This window comes from Impatiens glandulifera, chromosome 2 (assembly GCF_907164915.1).
Source record: "Impatiens glandulifera chromosome 2, dImpGla2.1, whole genome shotgun sequence".
NCBI lineage: Eukaryota > Viridiplantae > Streptophyta > Magnoliopsida > Ericales > Balsaminaceae > Impatiens > Impatiens glandulifera.
In genome coordinates this window covers 57250065-57273261 of record NC_061863.1, presented here as the reverse complement: position 1 = coordinate 57273261, position 23197 = coordinate 57250065, and the positions used below count along the sequence as shown (strand labels likewise).

General features: G+C 34.5%; 3 protein-coding genes across 3 annotated transcripts; 1 reads left to right on the top strand and 2 right to left on the bottom strand.

The window, feature by feature from the left end:
- Nucleotides 1–1626: 1626 nt before the first annotated feature.
- LOC124925028 (high-affinity nitrate transporter 2.1-like) lies at nucleotides 1627–3454 on the bottom strand. The gene is made up of 4 exons (XM_047465003.1): nucleotides 3359–3454; nucleotides 2597–3247; nucleotides 2403–2518; nucleotides 1627–2281 (listed from the first exon to the last, which is right to left on the bottom strand). The coding sequence occupies exons 1-4, from the start codon at nucleotides 3452–3454 to the stop codon at nucleotides 1627–1629; spliced, it is 1518 nt and encodes a 505-aa protein (XP_047320959.1).
- A 6006-nt stretch (nucleotides 3455–9460) lies between these two features.
- Nucleotides 9461–16879, top strand: LOC124925027 (high-affinity nitrate transporter 2.1-like). The gene is made up of 6 exons (XM_047465002.1): nucleotides 9461–9475; nucleotides 9633–9663; nucleotides 15098–15147; nucleotides 15259–15909; nucleotides 15988–16103; nucleotides 16225–16879. Exons 1-6 carry the CDS (start codon nucleotides 9461–9463, stop codon nucleotides 16877–16879), a joined length of 1518 nt encoding a protein of 505 aa, XP_047320958.1.
- A 3485-nt stretch (nucleotides 16880–20364) lies between these two features.
- On the bottom strand, nucleotides 20365–22558 carry LOC124925025 (high-affinity nitrate transporter 2.1-like). Its single transcript, XM_047465001.1, has 4 exons — nucleotides 22394–22558; nucleotides 21621–22271; nucleotides 21132–21247; nucleotides 20365–21028 (listed from the first exon to the last, which is right to left on the bottom strand). The coding sequence occupies exons 1-4, from the start codon at nucleotides 22556–22558 to the stop codon at nucleotides 20365–20367; spliced, it is 1596 nt and encodes a 531-aa protein (XP_047320957.1).
- Between the last annotated feature and the right edge of the window lie 639 nt (nucleotides 22559–23197).

Genomic DNA, 23197 nt, shown 5'->3' with positions numbered 1-23197 from the left:
CGGTTGGTAGCTTGATATATGCTATGGTGTGTACAAGGACGGATTTAGCTCATGTAGTTGGTGTTGTTAGTTGGTTTCTGTCAAATCTTGGTAGGAAGCATTGTGAAGTAGTTAAATGGATTCTCAGATATCTGCGCGGTACTTCCAAACTGGGTATCACATTTGGAAATGAAAAGACGGTGCTTATGGGATACACAGACTCTAATATGGCTGGAAATAAGGATAACATGAAATCCATTTCTGGATATTTGATGACATTTGTAGGGGGAGCTGTTTCATGGCAATCAAGATTGCAAAAGTGTGTGGCCTTATCGACAACAGAGGCTAACTATATGACAGCAACAGAAGCTTGCAAAGAACTATTGTGGTTGAAAAGATTTCTGCAGGAGCTTGGCTTCAAGCAACAGCGCTACGTGGTTCTTTGTGATAATCAAAGTGCAATACACCTTGCTAAGAATTCCATGTTTCATAAGAGAACGAAACATATTGATGTGCAATATCATTGGATTAGAGAATCTCTTGAAGATGGGTTGTTTGAACTTGATAAAGTTCACACTGATGATAATGGTTCCGATATGTTAACAAAGGCATTGGCAAGAGAAAAGTTGAATGTGTGTTGTTCGATCACTGGGATGACAAACTCTTCCTCATAGTCAGGAAAAGGGGGAGATTTGTTGGGTTTTTTTGTTTCCTTAGTCCATGAGGAAAAGCCCAGCAAATAGGCCTATCTTGGGCCCCCACTTAATTCACTTATTTGGGAGCAAAATAAAAAGGGGAGAAAGCTTCTTTTTGTAAGAAATAAGAGCAAGAAAAAGAGAGAGAAAAATCAAGAAAGAAAAGAGAGAAAAACTTCAAGTTTTAGCAGTCTTAGTGTTTTGATGATCGCCGAAGTTTGCACCGTTGGATCGTCCTAATTTTTGGACAGCAGCTTTAAAACTTCTGGGCCAACATTCTGGACTGTGAAGATCGGATTCTGAAGTATGGAGGTCGGGGTTTCGTTGCCGGAACAATAACAATTATTTTTTTATATTCTTCCTTTCTTGTTCTTTGATTGTTTCTATATCATTGATGTGCATGTTTCCAAGGGTATTATGAATTTGTATGCCTCTAGTATTGTCTAGAGAAGACTATTTTGTATTGCTCTCTTGCTGGTGATAGTGGATTTTAAGCGGCACTAGGTGTCCCGTGGTGTTACCCATTGAGGGGTTTTCCACGCTAAAATTCTGTGTTGTTTGTGTGTGTGTTTGTTTGGTGTGTTATTCACTATTTTAGGGGCTGTGTTGATTGCATTTTGCATACCTATTTGTTAGCTTCCTCACAAGTTTAAACAGTTTGAGAAAGTGTTGTCAAACGAAGGATAAATTCCGCAATTTGTTGTTTACCGTTGTGGTGCATTTCCATCAATCTTCAAATACAATAACATCCAAAATGATAGATAAAAGGAAGATCTTCAAGAAAAGACCATCCTTAAAAAGTGCAACATAAATTACAAAACGAATTACAATTGAACATCATTCAATATTGTACGTAGTTATTGGTTTTAATCGTCACCAGCTAGCAAACATGAATTAGCTAGCTTGAAACAACATTAATTTTCACACATTATAACTTGAATTAATATTAATTTTATGTTTGATCAGTATCAGGTTTAGTCGCACCAAAGCATTGACCGCGCTCGGTCCAACTGTTCCTAGCGAACTTGATGTTGCTAAGGTGCATGTCCTTGGACTTCTCCTCCTCATTGTATTCCGACCCATAATAGTGTTCCGCGGTTCCCTTGACCCTATCCTTGCTAGGGGGTACAAACATGCCTCCCCATTGAGGAAAGTGCACCAAAGTCAACGGCATCGTGCAACAAACAATCATTATCCCCATGTAGACCAATCCCGTGCCGGTTGAGTACTTGGGGCTAGTGAAGAAAAGTAATTGGGTTAGACCCGACCCAAAATTCCCTCCCGCCCCAGTCATTCCAGAAATCACGCCAAGTGAACGACGAGAGATGAAGGGAACCACGCCAAAAGTGGCTCCGCATGCAGCCTGTGCTCCAATCGAAAAGAGGATCATCATGGCGATGGCAGCGATTAAGGAGTCTGCTTTGCCCAAAAAGATACAAAAGACTCCCCCTAGAGTTTGGAGAATCCATAGGGCCCAAAGGCGGCCTCGCATGCCGAAAAATTTGGACATGTAGTCCGATGCGAATCCTCCAAAGGGTCGTGCCACAAGATTCGCCATGCCAAATGAGGCAGCTATGATTCCGGCTGTGTGGAGCTTCAAATCAAACCTACATGTATATATGTAACACGTTAATTTAATTGTTTGTACCATACATATTGGGGGTAAGATTGTACAAATATGGACTATTAAACTTTAATATTAAATTAAAGAAGAGAATATTTCGAAACCTATCGTAGAAGTACTCAGCTACGACGTTATCGATTGTAAGCTCAACCCCCATGGAGTAGCCATAGAGGAGGACAAAAATCCATGTTCGGTAGTTTATTACGGCGTACCACAACACCTAAAATTAATAATTTCAAAGAAAATTCAATTAAAATGTATTAGTGAAAAAAGGGATTTTCTTAAATATTTTAATTACCTTGGTGAATTTGTCTTTGGTGACTTGTCCCTTTTGTTGCACTTGACTAAAGTTGCCATCGGGCAAGTCCTGGCCTAGGGTCAAGACCATAATCCCCGTGATAATATGAAGCCATCCGGGGATAAAGAATGCAATCCGCCATGCCATGAAAGGGGTCGAGCCGCACTTCTTGATGATCTCATAAAGGACGGGCATCAAAAGTTGCGTGATCCCGCCTCCCATGTTTCCCCACCCGGCGGCCGTTCCGTTCACGAGGCCGATGATCTTGCTGTTAAACATGGTGCTCATCCAATACTGGCACGACACGAACGTGGCTAGACAGAACCCGATCATGAACCTCACCGTGATGTACCCGCCTGCAGACGAGACTAGCGGCATGCAAAACACCGTCGGGGCCGACAACAAGAGGAGGAACGCACAACCGTAACGTGGCCCCAAGAGGTCGCATATCGCACCCATCGCAAGCCTTGAGAAGATGCTTCCCGACACCGACGCCACCCCCGCATTTCCTATGTCCCCTTTCTTCAGGTTTAGATTCTCCCGGATAATGGGAACCAACGGGGCCGCCGCAAAAGTAGACACGAAGCAAGTGCAAAAAGAGATCCACGAGAGGTGGAATGTCCTCATGTGAGGATTCGCCAATGAGAATATCTAATTAAATTGTAATTAATTAATTAATTAATTTACACAAACTTAGGAAAAATAAATCATGTTTAATTAGATGTTATTAATTAATCATATAATTATTAATTTATTTCTCACCCTGAAAGCCTCGGCCCTGTGCTCGTCGTCGACCGGAAGGGCAAACTTTTTGGTGTTGCCGGATCCTTCAACAATATTAATTTCATTACTAGTCATGGTGAAGAGAGGTCGATCGAATCGATTAATATTTTTGAGAAATTAAGGTAATAAGCATCCACATTTATATATAGGCCAGCGTTGACATTATATTCTAACGAAAGATTCAAATGGGTACAAGTAGTAGTTAAGATTCATTTATATATTAGAATAACTAATTAATGATTCCATTAATATTTGGCCTTATACTATATCCCAAAGGGCCTAATTAATTATAAATTAATTATATATAATCACTACTCCTTTTCAATTATAATCCATTATCATATTATAAGAGCTTAACTCATAGTTACCCCCATTCGGTTTTATTGAAATCTTCTTCCTATCATATAGAGTTGAGAATTTCAATTAAATTTTACAGCTATTAATGCAACTATCTATATATAAGAGTTTGTTTGATTTTGTATTATTTGAAAAAATAAATAAATCATGTTTGATATTGTTAGTTAAAACAATTATCAGATTATTTAACTTTATTAATTTACCATTTTGACCTTTGCCTTAAATTTATATATAGTAAATAAAGTTAAAAGAAAAAATTTATTTTTGAAAAAATCTGTGTATTTAATTTGGTTATGTAATTAATCGTCATTCTCGAATATTTGTGAGTTTGATAATCTGTTGGACAATATATTGGTGTTTTTATTTTTATTTTAAAGTTTCTGCCTTTTTAATTTATCTAATATCAAGGATATTTCGTTTTACTTAAAAGAACTCTCATCATTTTTTATTATGTACTTATCATTTAAAAATAATAATTATAATAAATAAATGAATGAATCATTTTTAACATTCATTTTAATTATAGAAGTGTTATTTGATTAGACAATGAATTAAAACCACAACACCACCAATCACAAACAAAATAGTAAATGGTGAGCCCAATTGATTATAATTACATTTTTTATATACATTATTTAATTTTAAGCTTGTGCAGTGCTTTAATTAATGTTGGTCATAAATAGTTTTTAGATGAACTAGTTCATCTTGAATCTAAGATTGACATATTTACAAGCCTTGTTATTGCGGTCTGATGTGTTAGTCTATTTCAACCTAGCTAGCTTAGAAAATTTTGTTTTATATGTAAGATCAGGAAATGGCCAATAACATTTACAATCTTGGGGGTGGTTGGGTTGTGAATCATCAACGTGGCTCAAGATTCAAGATTTAAGGATATCATTAATTTGTGGCCGTGAAGCAAATAGAAGTGCTAATTAAAATGCTTAATTTGAATCTATATCTTGACTTTATGAAAATGTTTTTTCAACCCAATGTTTGATATTGGTGATTAAACATATAATATCCACACTAAATGAGTGAATGATGTTCAATTGTTGTTCAATTTGTGATTTCATTTTGCATTATTTCCTGGATAGTTTGAAGATCTTTTAGGTTTATGAGTTTTTATATTTTAAAATATGTCACTGTAATCCAATGGGCTGTTAGGATTTGGATCCTTAAATTCGACATGTTTGAAACAATTTATAAAAACGCAAAAAAATAATAACACAAGAAGACACATATTTATAGTAGTTCATTCAAAAAAGATACGTTCATTTTCAACCGCCACCTGATTTCACTATAAAAAAAGAAAGAAGAAATACACAAATACATAGTTTTTTGGCTCACATTGTTTATTGTTAGGATTTAGATGCCCCAAATCTGACATACTTGAAACGATTTGTAAAAATGAAATAAAAGAAAAAAAACACAAGAAGACACGGATTTATAGTAGTTTACTCAAATTAGGTACGCCCACTTCAGCCGCCACCAGATTTCACTATAAAGAAAAGTCATACATAATTTTTGTCTCACACTTTATCTCTCTAAAATTTTGTTTTCATCAATGTAAATCCTTAACAATAACATATTTATAAGATAAATAATTATGTAATAAAACCTAAACAACTCTTGGTTTCCAAAACTTAAAATATATATTTTGTAGCTTGGTGGTTCAAAATATGAATTTAGACTTTCAATATGGTTATGGGTTCAAATCTCATCAAAAACATTTTTTTTTATCAATTTTTAAAACTAGACGTAGGACAACAAAAAAATATATCGAACTTTTTCTATCGGGGCTGGGGCAGCCCAAACCTCGGGGCTGGCTCTAGTCTTAAATATCAGTGTGTATCAAACTCTAGCATTTATTTCTTGAGCTCCTTCCCAATTTTTAAAAAACTTACACGTTTATATTTTCTGAAAATGCAGTTTTCACATAACTGATGTTCAACAGACTTCAGTTCTGAAATTTGACAATTCTTCAAAAGAATTTCATCATTTTTTTGCTCATATGACTTAACCTATAATGTCATAACTCATTATACTTTAATTCATCAAATACAGTAGTAACTATGTCTATACATATTGACGTCATGTATAACGTTCCAGTTTTGTGACCTCGAGCAACAATTATTGCTCTTTTAGTCACTTTCCACGCACTGTTTTCACAACTGAAACTATGACATTCGTTATCAAGCTGTGTAACAGAAATCAGATCGCGCATTAAACTTGTAATGTGTCTCACATCATTAATCTTTCAAACATAACCGTTTGTCATCTTCAATTTGATGTCTCCCATAACTACAATATCTAGTGACTCACCATCTACGAAATAAACTTTTCCACAGTTTTCAAACACATAATTCTTCATTAATTCCTTGTGGGTGGTGTGGAAAGACGCTCCCGAGTCCAAAACTCATGAGTCTATCGAAATATTAATTGATAGAAACAATGCATCAATATTAGTTTATGTAACTATGTTGGTTGCATTATTTTTATCATTATCGTTCCACTTTGGTGCTTTACAGTTCCTCTTCAAATTACCCTATTTACCATAATTCTAGAAATCAAATGTCTTTCTAGACTTGAACTGATCACTCCTTTTGTCCTTCGACATAAGTCTGCTCTTATCTCGGTTAAAATTTTTATCATTATCTTTGCCCCTGTTTTCAACATTCAGAACATAACTTTTGAACGCTTCACCAGAATTAATTTTACGAACCTCTTCAGCAAGAATATGATCTCTAACTTCAATAAATTTCAATTTTGAATTTCCAACCGAGTTACTAAATGCTACCCTCATAGATTTACAACTATGATAAGCTACTAACAAAATTATGGCACTAACTTCGTCCCCAAAATCAATCTCAATAGATAGAAATTAATTCATAATTGTATTAAATTCGTTCAAATTAGTAGTTACATAAGTATCATTAACCATTTTAAGTTAAAGAACATTTTTATTAAATGTAACTTGTTGTTAGCAAATGATTTATCATACATATCAGAAAGAGAGCTTTCATTAGACTCGTGGTGGTCTTCTCATTTGCTACATTTGTTGAGGTGTTCCTTGCCATTGCGGGCGGGTTTTAAATTCCGGGTAAACGGGTCATGGTTTTATTTTATGAAAACGGGTTAGAGTATAAATACTTTTTTTGGGTATTTTTCTCATAACAGAGTAAGGTTGAGAGAGAGTGAATTACAGATCTAGGGTTTTCTGGTTTCCTTCTTCTTCTTGTTTTTTGGCTGATCTAGAGAGAAAAATTGGGGGATCTTTTGATTGTGGAGTAGTCCAATCATTCCTAGTGTAATCACTTTTTCCATTTGAGAACAGGGCATGTAAGTTTCTTCTATTTGACATTTCTTTGATTCAGTGAAACTTATCCCTCCCGTGGACGTAGGTCGATTTTGACCGAACCACGTATATTATGTTGTCGTTTATTGCTTTGTGCTATTTCAGTCTTCATAATCTGTTTGTCGTCATAGACGATTTGGAAACTGATTTGTTACATGTTTGATTTCGAAGAAGATCCATAGTTTTGTTGTTACAAAACTCAATAGTGGTATTAGAGCAGTATTGATTGGTTATCTATTTTAATATTAGAGCAGGGCATAGTGCTCCACTAGTTACTTGGCGAAATTCAAAAAGGAGATCAACTGGTTTCTTTGCTGGGGTTTTTGTCATTTGTTAAGGCAGTAATAATGGGGAAATCTAGACCTGATATGGTGAGTTTGAATGGTACAAACTACAGGCAATGGAAACTGATGATTAATGATTTGTTAGTTTCAGATGATTTGAATGAAACAATTGAAAATGAGGGTGTTAGACCTGAGACTACAAAAGAGGCTGATTGGAAAAAGACAGATAGAAAGGCCTGCAGCTTTATTCGTTCCTGGGTTGGTGTAAATGTTGTGCACCATGTTGAGAATGAGATTACGACGTATGGTGTGTAGAGCAAACTTGAAGCTCTCTATGATGAGAGGTCAGCAGGGAATAAAGCAGCACTGGTACGAAGGCTGGTGAATCTGAAGTATGTTGATAATAAATCAATTGTTGAGCACTTGAATGAATTTCAAAATATTTTGAATCAACTGAGTAGTATGAAGATAAACTTTGATAATGAGATGCAGGCACTTTTAGTCCTTAGATCTTTGCATGCAAGTTGGGAGACACTTATTATCACTCTCAGCAACTCAACACCAAATGGTAAATTCAACATGTCATTTGCCACCAGTTCCTTACTTTATGAGGAGAATCGAAAAGGGGGATAAACCCTCTAAATCTAATATGTTGGTGGCTGATAGAGGAAGATCAAAGGATAATAGAAGTGGTTCGAGCAGGGGCAAGTCTAGAAGCAAGTCTAGAGCTTCAAAGAAGGATGGTGCTTGCCATTACTGTGGAAAAATGGGTCCCTGGAAAAACGAGTGCTGGAAATTTAAAAATGATAAAGCGAAGGGTATGGTGAAGCCCAGAGAAAAGAAATAACAGAGTGCAGATACATCTGCTTATGCTTCAGATGGTGAACTGACATATGCTTTTAACTGTCAAGACTCCTGTCTTAGCACATCTTCAAATGAAATAGCATGGATTTTTGACACAGGTACCTCATTCCAAATTACTCCACACAAAGGTTACTTCCAGTCCTACAAAGCTGGTGATTATGGCGAGGTTCGCATGGGTAATAGTGGTGTGTCCAAGATAGTTGGTCTTGGTGATGTTAGAATCGAGACAAACATGGGTTATTTCCTGACATTGAGAGATGTAAGGCATATTCCTGATTTGAGAATGAATTTGATTTCAGTAGGTAAGCTCGATGATGTAGGCTACCATAATGTTTTCAGTGGTGGAGCATGGAAGCTAAGCAAGGGTTCATTGGTTGTTGCACGAGGTAAGAAATGTTGTTCCTTATACAAGACAAATCTGAGAATTGTCTATGATGTAGCATATTGTGTTTTGATGGAGTCATTCTCTGAGTTGTGGCACAAGAGACTAGGTCACATTAGTGAAAAAAGGCTGAATGTTTTGATCAAGAGGAATGAGTTGCTGAATCTCAAGGATGATCATCTTGAAAGTTGTGAGCATTGCTTGAAAGGTAAGAAGAACAGAGTCTCCTTCAGTAAGTCAAAAGTTGAACTGAAAAAGAATGCCCTTGAACTGATCCATACAGATGTTTGTGATCCTATGAAGATTAAATTCATAGGTGATGCTTCCTATTTTGTAACCTTCATAGACGATGCATCTAGGAAGGTTTGGGCCTATGCTATAAAGTCCAAGGATGAGGTTGCAACAAGGTTTGAGGTCTTTCACAAGCTGGTTGAAAGAGAGACGGGAAGAAAACTGATGAGGGTGCGGTCAGATAATGGGGGAGAGTACATAGGCTCATTTGATGATTATTGTAAAGAGCAAGGTATTCGACATGAACAGACTATGCCCATGACTCTGCAACAAAATGGTGTGGCAGAGAGGATGAACAAAACAATGTTAGAACGGATGAGGAGTATGCTCTCTCATGCCAGGTTGGCTAAACATTTCTGGGCTGAAGCCATGAGCACTACAGTGTATGTGATCAACCGTTCTCCCTCCAAGCCATTGAATAATAAGTGTGCAGAAAGCGTCTGGTCAGGTAAAGATGTTAATAATGACTATTTACGTGTTTTTGGTTGCAGAGCTTTTGTGCATGTTCCAAAAGATGAGAGGTCTAAGCTAGATACAAAAACTAGACAATGCATATTTTTTGGGTATGGTGATGAAAAGTGGGGATATATGTGTTATGACCCAGTTGATAAGAAGGTTTTGAGAAGATGAGATGTGGTATTTCTTGAAGATCAGACTATTGAGAATTTTGAAGATGGTGAAAAGCTTGATGCATACATACGTGACCTTTCTGGTCTTGAGTTATCTCATGATGTTGAGGAGACAAGGCCACATGTATCTTCAGACTCAGATAGTGATGATGATGTTCCTCAGGGTCAAGATGTAGGCCATAGAAATGATACTAATACTGAAATTGATCTTGGTGATAATGTTGAGGTTGATTTTGAAGTTCAACAAGAAGATGGAAATCAACATAATCAACAAACAGAGGTACTTAGGAGGTCTACTAGGGAGAAAAGATCAAGTTCTAAGTATCCTGCTACAGAGTATGTCCTTCTAACTAGTTGTGGGGAGCCTATATGTTACAAGGAAGCTCTTGAGGATGCTCATAAGGAAGAATGGATAGCTGACATGGATGAAGAGATGAAGTCATTGCTGAAAAATGGCACATATGAACTGGTTCAAAGACCAAAGAACAGAAAAGTATTACAAAATAAATGGGTGTACAAGATCAAGCAAGAATGTGATGATAGGAAGACAAGATACAAGGCTAGGCTGGTTGTCAAAGGTTTTGGCCAGAGAAATGGAATCGATTATGATGAGATTTTCTCACCGGTAGTGAAGATGACTTCTATCCGGGTGGTGTTAAGTCTAGCTGCTTGTATGGATCTTGAGGTTGAACAGCTTGATGTCAAGACTGCATTTCTTCATGGTGATTTGGATGAAGATGTTTATATGGAGCAACCTGAATGTTATAATAAGAAGGGTGAGGAAAACAAGGTGTGCAAACTTATCAAAAGTCTGTACGGTTTGAAGCAAGCACCAAGGCAGTGGTATCTTAAGTTTGAGTCGTTCATGACCATCCATGGGTACATGAAGACGTCTACAGATCACTATGTCTTTGTGAAAAAGTTTGTTTCTAATGATTTTATTATATTTCTCCTATATGTTGATGACATGCTGATTGTTGGGAGAGACAAGCTCAAGATTGCCAAGTTGAAAAGGATTTGGCTAAGTCTTTTGAGATGAAAGACTTGGGTCAAGCAAGACAAATTCTTGGAATGCAGGTCATTCGTGATCGGGTGAAGAAAAAGCTATGGCTGTCTCACGAGAGAGATATTGAGAAGATTCTAAAACGATTCTGTATGGACAAGGCAAAGTCAGTTGCTTGTCCATTGGCTACACACTTGAAAATAAACAAGACAATGTCTCCCAAGGATGAAGAGGAAAGACAAGAAATGTGCAGTGTTCCATATGCTTCAGTAATAGGCAGTCTGATGTATGCAATGGTCTGTACAAGACCAGATATAGCTCATGCAGTTGGAGTAGTTAGTCGTTTCCTTTCAAATCCCGGTAAGACACACTGGGAAGCGGTTAAGTGGCTAATGAGATATCTTCGAGGGACCTCCAAATACGCTTTGTGTTATGGTACTGGAAAGCCACATGTTGAGGGGTTTTCTAATTCAGATATGAGTGGTGATATTAACACAATGAGATCAACTTCAGGGTATTTGTTTACCTTTGGAGGAGGAGCTGTATCATGGCAGTCTCGTCTACAGAAATGTGTTGCTTTGTCTACTACAGAAGCTGAATATATTGCCATTACTGAATGTTGTAAGGAAATGAGATGGATGAAAGAATTGTTGAAAGAAATAAGCATTGCACAAGACAGGTTTGTGGTGTTTAGTGACTCACAAAGTGTTATACATGTGAGCAATAATCCAAGTTTCCATTCACGTTCAAAACACATCTAAAGAAGATATCATTGGATCCGTGAAGTGCTCGAGAAGAAGGAGTTATACTTGGAGAAAGTGCATACAGATGAGAACTAGTCAGATATGATGACAAAGGGTCTGCCAAGAGGCAAGCATGAGATATGTTGTGGCAAAGTCGGAATGGTTCTGGAAGAAGCGTCACGATGATGAATGTTTATAGCAACATTCTCCCATGGATCGGAAAGGGGAGAATTGTTGAGGTGTTCCTTGCCATTGCGGGCGGGTTTTAAATTCCGGGTAAACGGGTCGTGGTTTTCTTTTATGAAAATGGTTTAGAGTATAAATACTTTTTTTTGGGTATTTTTCTCATAACAGAGTAATGTTAAGAGAGAGTGAATTACAGATCTAGGGTTTTCTGGTTACCTTCTTCTTGTTGTTTTTTGGCTGATCTAGAGAGAAAGATTGGGGGAGCTTTTGATTGTGGAGTAGTCCAATCATTCCTAGTGTAATCACTTCTTTCATTTGAGAACAGTGCATGTAAGTTTCTACTATTGACATTTCTTTGATTTAGTGAAACTTATCCCTCCCGTGGACGTATGTCGATTTTGACCGAACCACGTATATTGTGTTGTCGTTTATTGCTTTGTGTTATTTCAGTCTTATAATCTGTTTGTCGTCATAAACGATTTGGAAACTGATTTGTTACAGGTTTGATTTCGAAGAAGATCCATAGTTTTGATGTTGCAAAACCCAACAACATTGTGAACAACAGTCTTGGCTAGCGTGAATAGAATAACTCCAAAAACATGTCTATCAAAGAGTTTTCATTTAGCTTTATCCGTCTTCTCTTGTTTCTCACTTAGAGAAAATGAAGTTTTTTTTCGTAGAGGTAATCTTCAATCTACATCCACCAAAATGCATAATTTGTTCTATTAAATTTTCCAATGCAATTTCATATACTTTTCTTGTTTGTCATCATTTCAAATGTTCCGATCTAGCCTAACAACTCTAATACCAGTTGTTAGGATTTGGAATACGTAAGAAAATAAGAACACAAGAAGACACAAATTATAGTGATTCACTCAAATGAGCTACGTCCACTTCCAGACGCTACCTAATTTTATTATGAAGACGAAAAAGGAATATAAAGTTTTTTTGCCTCACACTACTTATCTCTTTAGAATTATGTATTTCCCAATAAAACTCTTAACAATAACATATTTATAAAGTAAACACTAAAATAATAAAATCTAAATAACTCTTGCTCAGGTCCAAACCCAATACAAACTCAATAAACTCTAATTAACTTCTATATAATTTATTATAAGTGTGGATTTCATAACTCAACAATCTCCCACTTGAAGGCTAACTTCATCTTCTCTCGATCGGTAGCGCATTTCCATCAGGTGTCTTAACGAAAAAGACCAACTGAAGTTGCACACAACTTCAGTTTCTCGTTTGTCACAGTTTTTGTCAACATATCAATTGGATTCTCACTCCCGTGAATCTTCAAATCCCGTGTCATATACTGTTCCAGCTTGACATCATTTCCAATGATCCGATCTAGCTAGTTTAGCAGCTCTGATATCAGTTGTTAGGATTTGGATTCGTCAAATATAACCTACTTGAAACGATATGTAAAAACGCAAAAATAAGAATACAAGAAAACACAAATTTATAGTAGTTTACTCAAATGAGCTATGTTCATTTCAACTGCCACCATATTTCAATATTAATAAAAAGAGTGAATACAAAGTTTTTGTTTTATAATTTATTTCTCTAAAATTATGTCTTATCAATATAAACCTTTAATAATAACATTTTTATAAGATAAACATTTAAGTAATAAATCTAAATAATTATTAGTCAGCCCACACACAAACTTAATAAATTTTAATTAACTTTTAGAGTTTATAATTATAAGTGTAAGCACTGACACAAGCTCGTGCATAATTTTAGCTCATATACGCGGTTTAGACAATCGTAGCTCATGTAATGATCAATTGTAGAGAGGCTGTCATCTTGGTTTTGGTTTGGATCATTTGAAAAACAAAAACCCAAACTCATGCATTGATAACTTAAGGGGGACGTGTATTCTGAAAAGATCCCAGTACCCTATACAATAATTAATATCATTAATTTATTTTATTTTGTTGTTTTCATTTTTACTATTATTATTACTTATTAGGGCTATTATTATTATATTATTATATTATCATTATTTTTATTATTATTTTATATACCTATCATTAATTATTAACCAATTTTTTTCTTTGCTTTTATTACTACTGCAATACACAAAAACACATTCCATTAATTATTTATACACTTTTTATTTATTTATTTCAATATCACATATATATATATATATATATATATATATATATATATATATATATATATATATATATATATACATTTTATTATTATTTATTATTATCATTACTATCTATAATTATAATTATTATTATCCTTTCTTTTTACATATCTTTATTTTATTTTATTATTATTAATAATAATAATATCATACTTCTTCTTCTTATTTTATTTTTTCCATTTTAGAAAGTTAACACATTAAGTATTCCAAATATGAATTGAACTTATTACTTCTAATCTTGTAGGTAAGACTTGTTACCTAATATAATATAATTTTATAATTCTAAATGCATCAAGTACAAAGTACGGACATTATTAAAAGATTCCTCGTAGCTTATTATATATAAAAAATAATGTCTCCCATGAAGATGGTAGAGTCCATTATTGTCTCAAAAATGATGCCTTCTTTAAGGGTCCATTAATTAATACAATACTAAATTACTAATGATACAGATATACTAATTTGACTTTCTTCTTTTTAATGTAAACAATACAATACTTGTCATATTAATTCAATATTTTATAATCAACTACTTGAAAATATTGCATCATCATCAGACATCAACACGCCTAAATAAAACATATTTATCTTGAAATCACCCCCGAATTGCAATTCTTTTTATTAATATTGAGGTGTCCCGTATTTCTTTTTCTTTCTTTCGATCACATTTAATCAAGAATTCAGTGAATAAAAATCAAGGGAATAACTTTAAAGTGATGATAATTTTATCGTCTAAATATATTGTTGTATAATTTTATTTTTACTTAGTCCAAATTAATATATTGTCATCATGACATCATAGGTTGAGTATGCCCGGATTATTTGAACTTGAACTCTGCTCCCAAACTGAATTCACCCAAAAAAAAAAAATTATTCATTTTTTAAACTTTATTTACTATATATAAATTTAAGGCAAAGGTCAAAATGGTAAATAAAGTTAAATAATCTGATAATTGTTTTAACAAATAATATCAAACATGATTTATTTATTTTTTCAAATAATACAAAATCAAACAAACTCTTATATATAGATAGTTGCATTAATAGCTGTAAAATTTAATTGAAATTCTCAACTCTATATGATAGGAAGAAGATTTCAATAAAACCGAATGGGGGTAACTATGAGTTAAGCTCTTATAATATGATAATGGATTATAATTGAAAAGGAGTAGTGATTATATATAATTAATTTATAATTAATTAGGCCCTTTGGGATATAGTATAAGGCCAAATATTAATGGAATCATTAATTAGTTATTCTAATATATAAATGAATCTTAACTACTACTTGTACCCATTTGAATCTTTCGTTAGAATATAATGTCAACGCTGGCCTATATATAAATGTGGATGCTTATTACCTTAATTTCTCAAAAATATTAATCGATTCGATCGACCTCTCTTCACCATGACTAGTAATGAAATTAATATTGTTGAAGGATCCGGCAACACCAAAAAGTTTGCCCTTCCGGTCGACGACGAGCACAGGGCCGAGGCTTTCAGGGTGAGAAATAAATTAATAATTATATGATTAATTAATAACATCTAATTAAACATGATTTATTTTTCCTAAGTTTGTGTAAATTAATTAATTAATTAATTACAATTTAATTAGATATTCTCATTGGCGAATCCTCACATGAGGACATTCCACCTCTCGTGGATCTCTTTTTGCACTTGCTTCGTGTCTACTTTTGCGGCGGCCCCGTTGGTTCCCATTATCCGGGAGAATCTAAACCTGAAGAAAGGGGACATAGGAAATGCGGGGGTGGCGTCGGTGTCGGGAAGCATCTTCTCAAGGCTTGCGATGGGTGCGATATGCGACCTCTTGGGGCCACGTTACGGTTGTGCGTTCCTCCTCTTGTTGTCGGCCCCGACGGTGTTTTGCATGCCGCTAGTCTCGTCTGCAGGCGGGTACATCACGGTGAGGTTCATGATCGGGTTCTGTCTAGCCACGTTCGTGTCGTGCCAGTATTGGATGAGCACCATGTTTAACAGCAAGATCATCGGCCTCGTGAACGGAACGGCCGCCGGGTGGGGAAACATGGGAGGCGGGATCACGCAACTTTTGATGCCCGTCCTTTATGAGATCATCAAGAAGTGCGGCTCGACCCCTTTCATGGCATGGCGGATTGCATTCTTTATCCCCGGATGGCTTCATATTATCACGGGGATTATGGTCTTGACCCTAGGCCAGGACTTGCCCGATGGCAACTTTAGTCAAGTGCAACAAAAGGGACAAGTCACCAAAGACAAATTCACCAAGGTAATTAAAATATTTAAGAAAATCCCTTTTTTCACTAATACATTTTAATTGAATTTTCTTTGAAATTATTAATTTTAGGTGTTGTGGTACGCCGTAATAAACTACCGAACATGGATTTTTGTCCTCCTCTATGGCTACTCCATGGGGGTTGAGCTTACAATCGATAACGTCGTAGCTGAGTACTTCTACGATAGGTTTCGAAATATTCTCTTCTTTAATTTAATATTAAAGTTTAATAGTCCATATTTGTACAATCTTACCCCCAATATGTATGGTACAAACAATTAAATTAACGTGTTACATATATACATGTAGGTTTGATTTGAAGCTCCACACAGCCGGAATCATAGCTGCCTCATTTGGCATGGCGAATCTTGTGGCACGACCCTTTGGAGGATTCGCATCGGACTACATGTCCAAATTTTTCGGCATGCGAGGCCGCCTTTGGGCCCTATGGATTCTCCAAACTCTAGGGGGAGTCTTTTGTATCTTTTTGGGCAAAGCAGACTCCTTAATCGCTGCCATCGCCATGATGATCCTCTTTTCGATTGGAGCACAGGCTGCATGCGGAGCCACTTTTGGCGTGGTTCCCTTCATCTCTCGTCGTTCACTTGGCGTGATTTCTGGAATGACTGGGGCGGGAGGGAATTTTGGGTCGGGTCTAACCCAATTACTTTTCTTCACTAGCCCCAAGTACTCAACCGGCACGGGATTGGTCTACATGGGGATAATGATTGTTTGTTGCACGATGCCGTTGACTTTGGTGCACTTTCCTCAATGGGGAGGCATGTTTGTACCCCCTAGCAAGGATAGGGTCAAGGGAACCGCGGAACACTATTATGGGTCGGAATACAATGAGGAGGAGAAGTCCAAGGACATGCACCTTAGCAACATCAAGTTCGCTAGGAACAGTTGGACCGAGCGCGGTCAATGCTTTGGTGCGACTAAACCTGATACCGATCGAACATAAAATTAATATTCAAGTTATAATGTGTGAAAATTATTGTTTTTTTCAAACTAGCTAATTCATGTTTGCTAGCTGGTGATGAATATTAAAACGAATAACTACGTACAATATTGAATGATGTTCAATTGTAGTTCATTTTGTAATTTATGTTGCACTTTTTAAGGATGGTCTTCTCTTGAAGATCTTCCTTTTATCTATCTTTTTGGATGTTATTGTATTTGAAGATATCTTTAATTATTTATCTTATTTCCTGTTCTTTTCATCTTTTTATATTTTGACATTTGAGTATGAGTGTACTTGTTTATTGATTTGTTTCTATTTATAAAAAGTATATTTCTTTTCTTTACAACATCACAAAGTAATTGATTTTGCAATTGTCAACAAAATAAAATCATTTTTCTATAAAAAAAAAAACATAAAACCATACAAACTCAATCATGCATCAAGTAGTAGTTACATACATGTTCACATATGTCACCCATGTTGGTTAGTTTGATAAGTTAACCGAAAATTACTTAAATCATTGGTTATATATAAAAAAAAGTAAAAAAAATAAATAAAAAGAGTTTTGTATAACTTTTAGTCCAGCTATATATTAATTGTTGTAGGTTAATTATATATGTTCTTAAGATAAAGTATATATCATTTCTATTATGAATTTCCATGCTTTGTAACTTCTATTGAAAATATTTTAGAAATCTCAGGACTTGTTGTGTATATGTTCATTTCAGAATTTGTGCTGTAGTTTTAAGAATATAATACTTTTGATAAATCAAATTCATAATTTTAATTTTAAATATAGTTCTTTTATTAAATATGAATTATAATATTTAAAAAAACTATGAAAGCGTCTTTTTAATTAATAGATTAACTAGCACATAATTTTATTTTTATCGGCTCAATTTTAAGTGGGTAAATCATATTTCTGACACAAAATTTTGCGTCGCCAAACCTTTACCGACGCCTCTTCTAATCACATACATAAGTAAGATTTTTAGTAACGCATTATTCTTTTTATTTTTCCTTCAAAACTTAGCTTATACATACATGTGACTTGCAATGTATAATTCTATCATTTCTTCACTATTATATATATAATGGAGGAGAGTAAAAGTGAAATAATCGAGCATAGATAATTTAAACCATGACTATATATTAATTTGGACCAAGTAAAAATAAATTTGTATGTAATTGTCTGACAATATATTTGGACGACAAAATTATCACTTTAAAATTCTTTCTTTGATTTTATTCACTAAATTATTGAATACATGTGATCGAAAGAAACAAAAACACCTCATTAATAAAAAGAATTAAAATTCAGGGGTGATTTCAATATAAATATGACTTCATTAAGCGTGTTGATGTCTGATGATGCAATGTTTTCAAGTAGTTGGTTATAAAATTATTGAATTAATATGACAAATTGTTTTGTTTACTTTAAAAAGAGAAAGTCAAATTAGTATATCTGTATTAATTAGTCTTTATATATTATCAGCTACTATGCTAGCGGGAAATCTTTTAATACTAATATCCGTACCTAGTACGTGATTCATTTAGAATTAGTAAATTATATTATATTATATTATATTATATTATATTATATTATATTATATTATATTATATTATATTATATTATATTAGGTAACAAGTCTAGTTACCTAGAATTTGATTAGAATTAATAAGTTCAGATCATATTTGAAACATTTAATGTGAACTTTATAAAATAAAATTAGTAGTTACATTAGTTTTACCTACTTTTTAATTTCTCTTATTTCAATGATAATTAAAGTATTTCTTAATTTAATTGGTTTCGTCTGTATTTGTAGTATTTTATTCCAGTTTTGGCCATATATAATAACTCCAATATTAACTAATACAAGCTTCAAAATATACTTTAGATCAACATAGTCATTTTTGATGTATCAAAAACAACAAATTTATATTTCTTACTTTTTGGTCTTATTAATTTATTTACTAAACTTGAACGTCTAAATTAATTAATCGGCACAAAATATCATTTTTTTTTATTAATTATTCTTGCAAAATAGTATAAATTAGAGTTGTTTTAACTCAACACCAAAAGCATTACAAAAAATTGAAGAAAAAACATTTAAAAAAACCTGTGCAAAACTAGTAAGTCTAGAGTTACGCCTAAAATTGTCTTAAAATTTTTTTTTTTTCAAAGATTAGAATGAAAAATCATAATCTCTCGAATGAAACATCTTTTCTCCGATTTATCAACGCTTTTTCAAAAGATCACATCAACACAGTACTATCTAAAAGAAACAACTATTCTATACCCTCTATGTAGAATTTAATAGGATATGAGGAATTGATTCTATATATTTAAGTAAAATAAATATCTAACACAAACATAAATAGTTTTAAAATACTTAATAAATATCTAATTGCTCAATAAATTTATTACGTGTTCAGTGCCCCGTCCACATTATTGGGTTGCCAAGACCCCATTTTTAATTTTTAACTCACATAAATAATATGTATTATTTTTAAATAATATGCTTGATCAGAAATATTTTATATATAATCAGAACTACAAAATAATTAAAAACAGATAAAAACATAAAAGCAAAGCAAAACAAATGAAAAATAAAAAATAAAAAATAAAACAGGTTAATTATTTTTTGGGTAAATTATCTGGGCGGCCCTCAAACTATCTCAATCGTTCACTTTTGGCCCTCAAATTAATTTTTGAAACAAATCACTCCTTCAACTTTTATAAAGGTCACCCGTGACCCTTCCGTCAACTTTTTGGTTAAACCTAACGGTTTAAGTTTAAAATATTATTTTTTTATATATTATCTTTAATCTTATGTTTTATATTTATATATATAATTATTAAATCGCTAGCCGGGCCTGTTTGAGTTGAAGGTGACCTAATTCCAATAAAAAAAACCAATTATGGTTGTTGTTCCATCAACAACGAAGGTATTTGTTAGCGTCACTATATCTCACATAAAGTTAGTAGTGACGGTAATAAACACCGTCGCTATTTGGTTCACCCCTTCAGGTTTATCTAAAATTTGTAGTTTCTTAAACTAGGTTAATTATTCAACGACCTAAGTACACCATGTAGTTTCATTCTCTAATGTCGTTAATTAGCTAACACGAAAAATCTTAATAAATCGTGTACGTACAATACATTTATAACCGCTCAAATGCAAAAAAAAAAAATCTAAAACACAAAAATAGGCCAAAGAGATGAGAATAAAAACAATGCATAGGAAAGACAATAAATGTACCACATCTCCATTTGATTACAATAACATATTCTAAAATATGAGCTCATGAACCAAAATGTCTTCAAAAGAAGACATTAATCTTGGAAACAATGTAAAATGAAATCACAAATTGAACAACAATTAAACATCATTTACTCATTAGTATAAGTGTTTAATCACATCAAACATTGGGTTGAAAGAACATTTTCACACAAGTAGACATTATTATAACTTCATATATTATTAAGCCGCATTAGGTGGGGTCCTGGTCGGAGCCGAACGATTGCACAAACGTCCTTGCTCGGTTTTACTGCTTATAGCAAACTTCATGCTGCCATGGTGCATGCCAACAGACTTCTCATCCTCATTGTATTCTGCCTCATAATAGCGTTCCTCATTATACTTGGCGACATCCTTGCTACGTGGTAAAAACATGCTTCCCCATTGGGGAAAATGCACCAATGTCACCGGCAACGTGCAACACACAATCATTATCCCCATGTAAACCAATCCAGTGCTAGTTGAGTACTTGGTGCTAGTGAAGAAGAGTAGTTGGGTTAAACCCGACCCAAAATTCCCTCCGGCACCAGTCATACCAGAAATCACGCCAAGAGAACGACGAGAGATGAAGGGAACAATACCAAAAGTGGCACCGCATGCTGCTTGTGCTCCAACGGAGAAGAGGATCATCATGGTGATAGCGAGGGGTAAGGAGTCTGATTTACCCAACAGGATGCAGAAAACTCCACCAAGAGTTTGGAGAATCCATAGGGTCCAAAGACGACCTCTCATGCCGAAATGACGGGCCATGAAGTCAGAAGAGAAACCTCCAAAGGGTCGGGCCAACAGATTCGCCATGCCAAATGTGGCAGCGATGATTCCGGCTGTGTGGAGATTCAAATCAAACCTGCGTGCATACAACACATTCAATTTAACTAATTGTTCGTGATTGCAAATGTATGTTCTCAAAGAGAAACTATTAAATTTGATTATGAAGAAAAGAGAATTACCTGTCGTAAAAGTATTCAGCAATAACATTGTCAGTTGATAATTCAACACCCATGGAGTAACCGTAGAGTAGAACAAAGATCCAAGTTCTATAGTTTGTTACAGCATACCACAACACCTAACATAATTTCAAAGAAAATAACCAAATTTAAGATTAGTATTTAATTTGTTTCATATTATCCATATATAAAAACATTACAAGTTCCTTTACAATGAAATAGGTTTAGCGAAAATTTTCATCCGTCGCTATTGGATCGAAATATATACAATTAATAAAGAGAACAATAAAGACGGAAAATACCGTCACTTGTGCTCATCTGCCCGTCGCTCAATAATAAGCGACGGTAATTTTACCCTTTGTTTTTGTTACGTCACTATTGATTCCATTTTCCGTTGCTATTTATAAATATTACGTTTGTTTTGATCCTATAGCGACGGATTACATATTGACATCTTTTATACCGTAAAGAGATGAATTTCTTAAATCTTACCTTGCTAAATTTGTCTTTGGCAACAATTCCCTTTTCATGCACTTCTTTCAAGTTACCATCGGGCAAGTCCTGACCGAGGGTCAAGACTAGAATCCCCATGATAATATGAAGCCATCCGGGGATAAAGAATGCAATCCTCCATGCCATGAAAGGGGTTGAGCCGCACTTCCTGATGATCTCATAAAGGATTGGCATCAAGAGTTGAGTGATCCCGCCTCCCATGTTCCCCCACCCAGCGGCTGTTCCGTTCACAAGACCGATGATCTGGCTGTTAAACATCGTGCTCATCCAGTACTGGCAAGACACGAACGTGGCTAGACAGAAACCGATCATGAACCTCACGGTGATGTACCCGGCTGCAGACGAGACTAGCGGCATGCAAAACACCGTTGGGGCCGACAACATGAGGAGGAACGCACAACCGTAACGTGGCCCCAAGAGGTCGCATATTGCACCCATCGCTAGCCTTGAGAAGATGCTTCCCGACACCGAAGCCACCCCCGCATTTCCTATGTCCCCTTTCTTCAGGTTTAGATTCTCCCGGATAATGGGAACCAATGGGGCCGCCGCAAAGGTCGACACGAAGCAAGTGCAGAACGATATCCACGACAGGTGGAACGTCCTCATGTGAGGTTTCGCTAACGAATATATCTAAATTTACACAAGAAAGGAAAATATCTTTAGATCTTACATTAAAATAACATATTAAAAGTGTTTTTTTTTCAAAAATTCTTATTTTCTCAAATAAATCGGAGAAGCCATAATATACTCACCCTGAAAACCGTAGCCTTGTGCTCGGAGTCCACCGGAAGGGAAAACTTGGTGGTGGTGTCGCGTGGAACCTCGGATGTTGTTGCGAAGGCAAGGGTGGATTCATGGGCGGTAACTCCATGCATTGAGCTTCCCGGAGATCCTTCAACTTTAACATCTTTACCCATGATTAATTTGTGTTGATGTCTGGGAAAAGTAATAAAGATACATAGATATTTATAAAGGTAATGTCTGGAAGCTAGTGTTGACATTCTGTTTATAAAAAGGCTAATGGAAGATTCAAAAGGGTAGTTAAGATTCATTTATTATAAAATTAATGATTCCAATTGAACTTCATTCTGACGCAGCTGATCGTTTTTAGATTGTGTATAGAATAATTTAGGGAAATCGCCTTATAGTTTATCCCAAAGGATTAATAGAGGTTCACATTGCATTTTTATATTAGTTATAATATAAACCTTAACAATTCATTATTATAAATTAATTAATTAAGATTGAAGTGGTTAACACATATATTGCTACCCCAATTATGTTTTTAATTTCTCTTATATTATGTTTTTTGTTTATGTTTAAACAGCTTTGATAATTTTTTATTATACATTTATAAGTTTCAAAATAATAATAATAAATAATTGATTAATTTTAACATTCTACTTAATTATTAAAGTGTTATTAATTTGACAGTAATGAATTAAAAACACAACACCATTAATAATGACTAGCTCTATGCTAAAGTAAATTAAGCTATGCAAACATAAATAACATGAATTTATTGACATAATAATAATAATAATAATAATAATAAT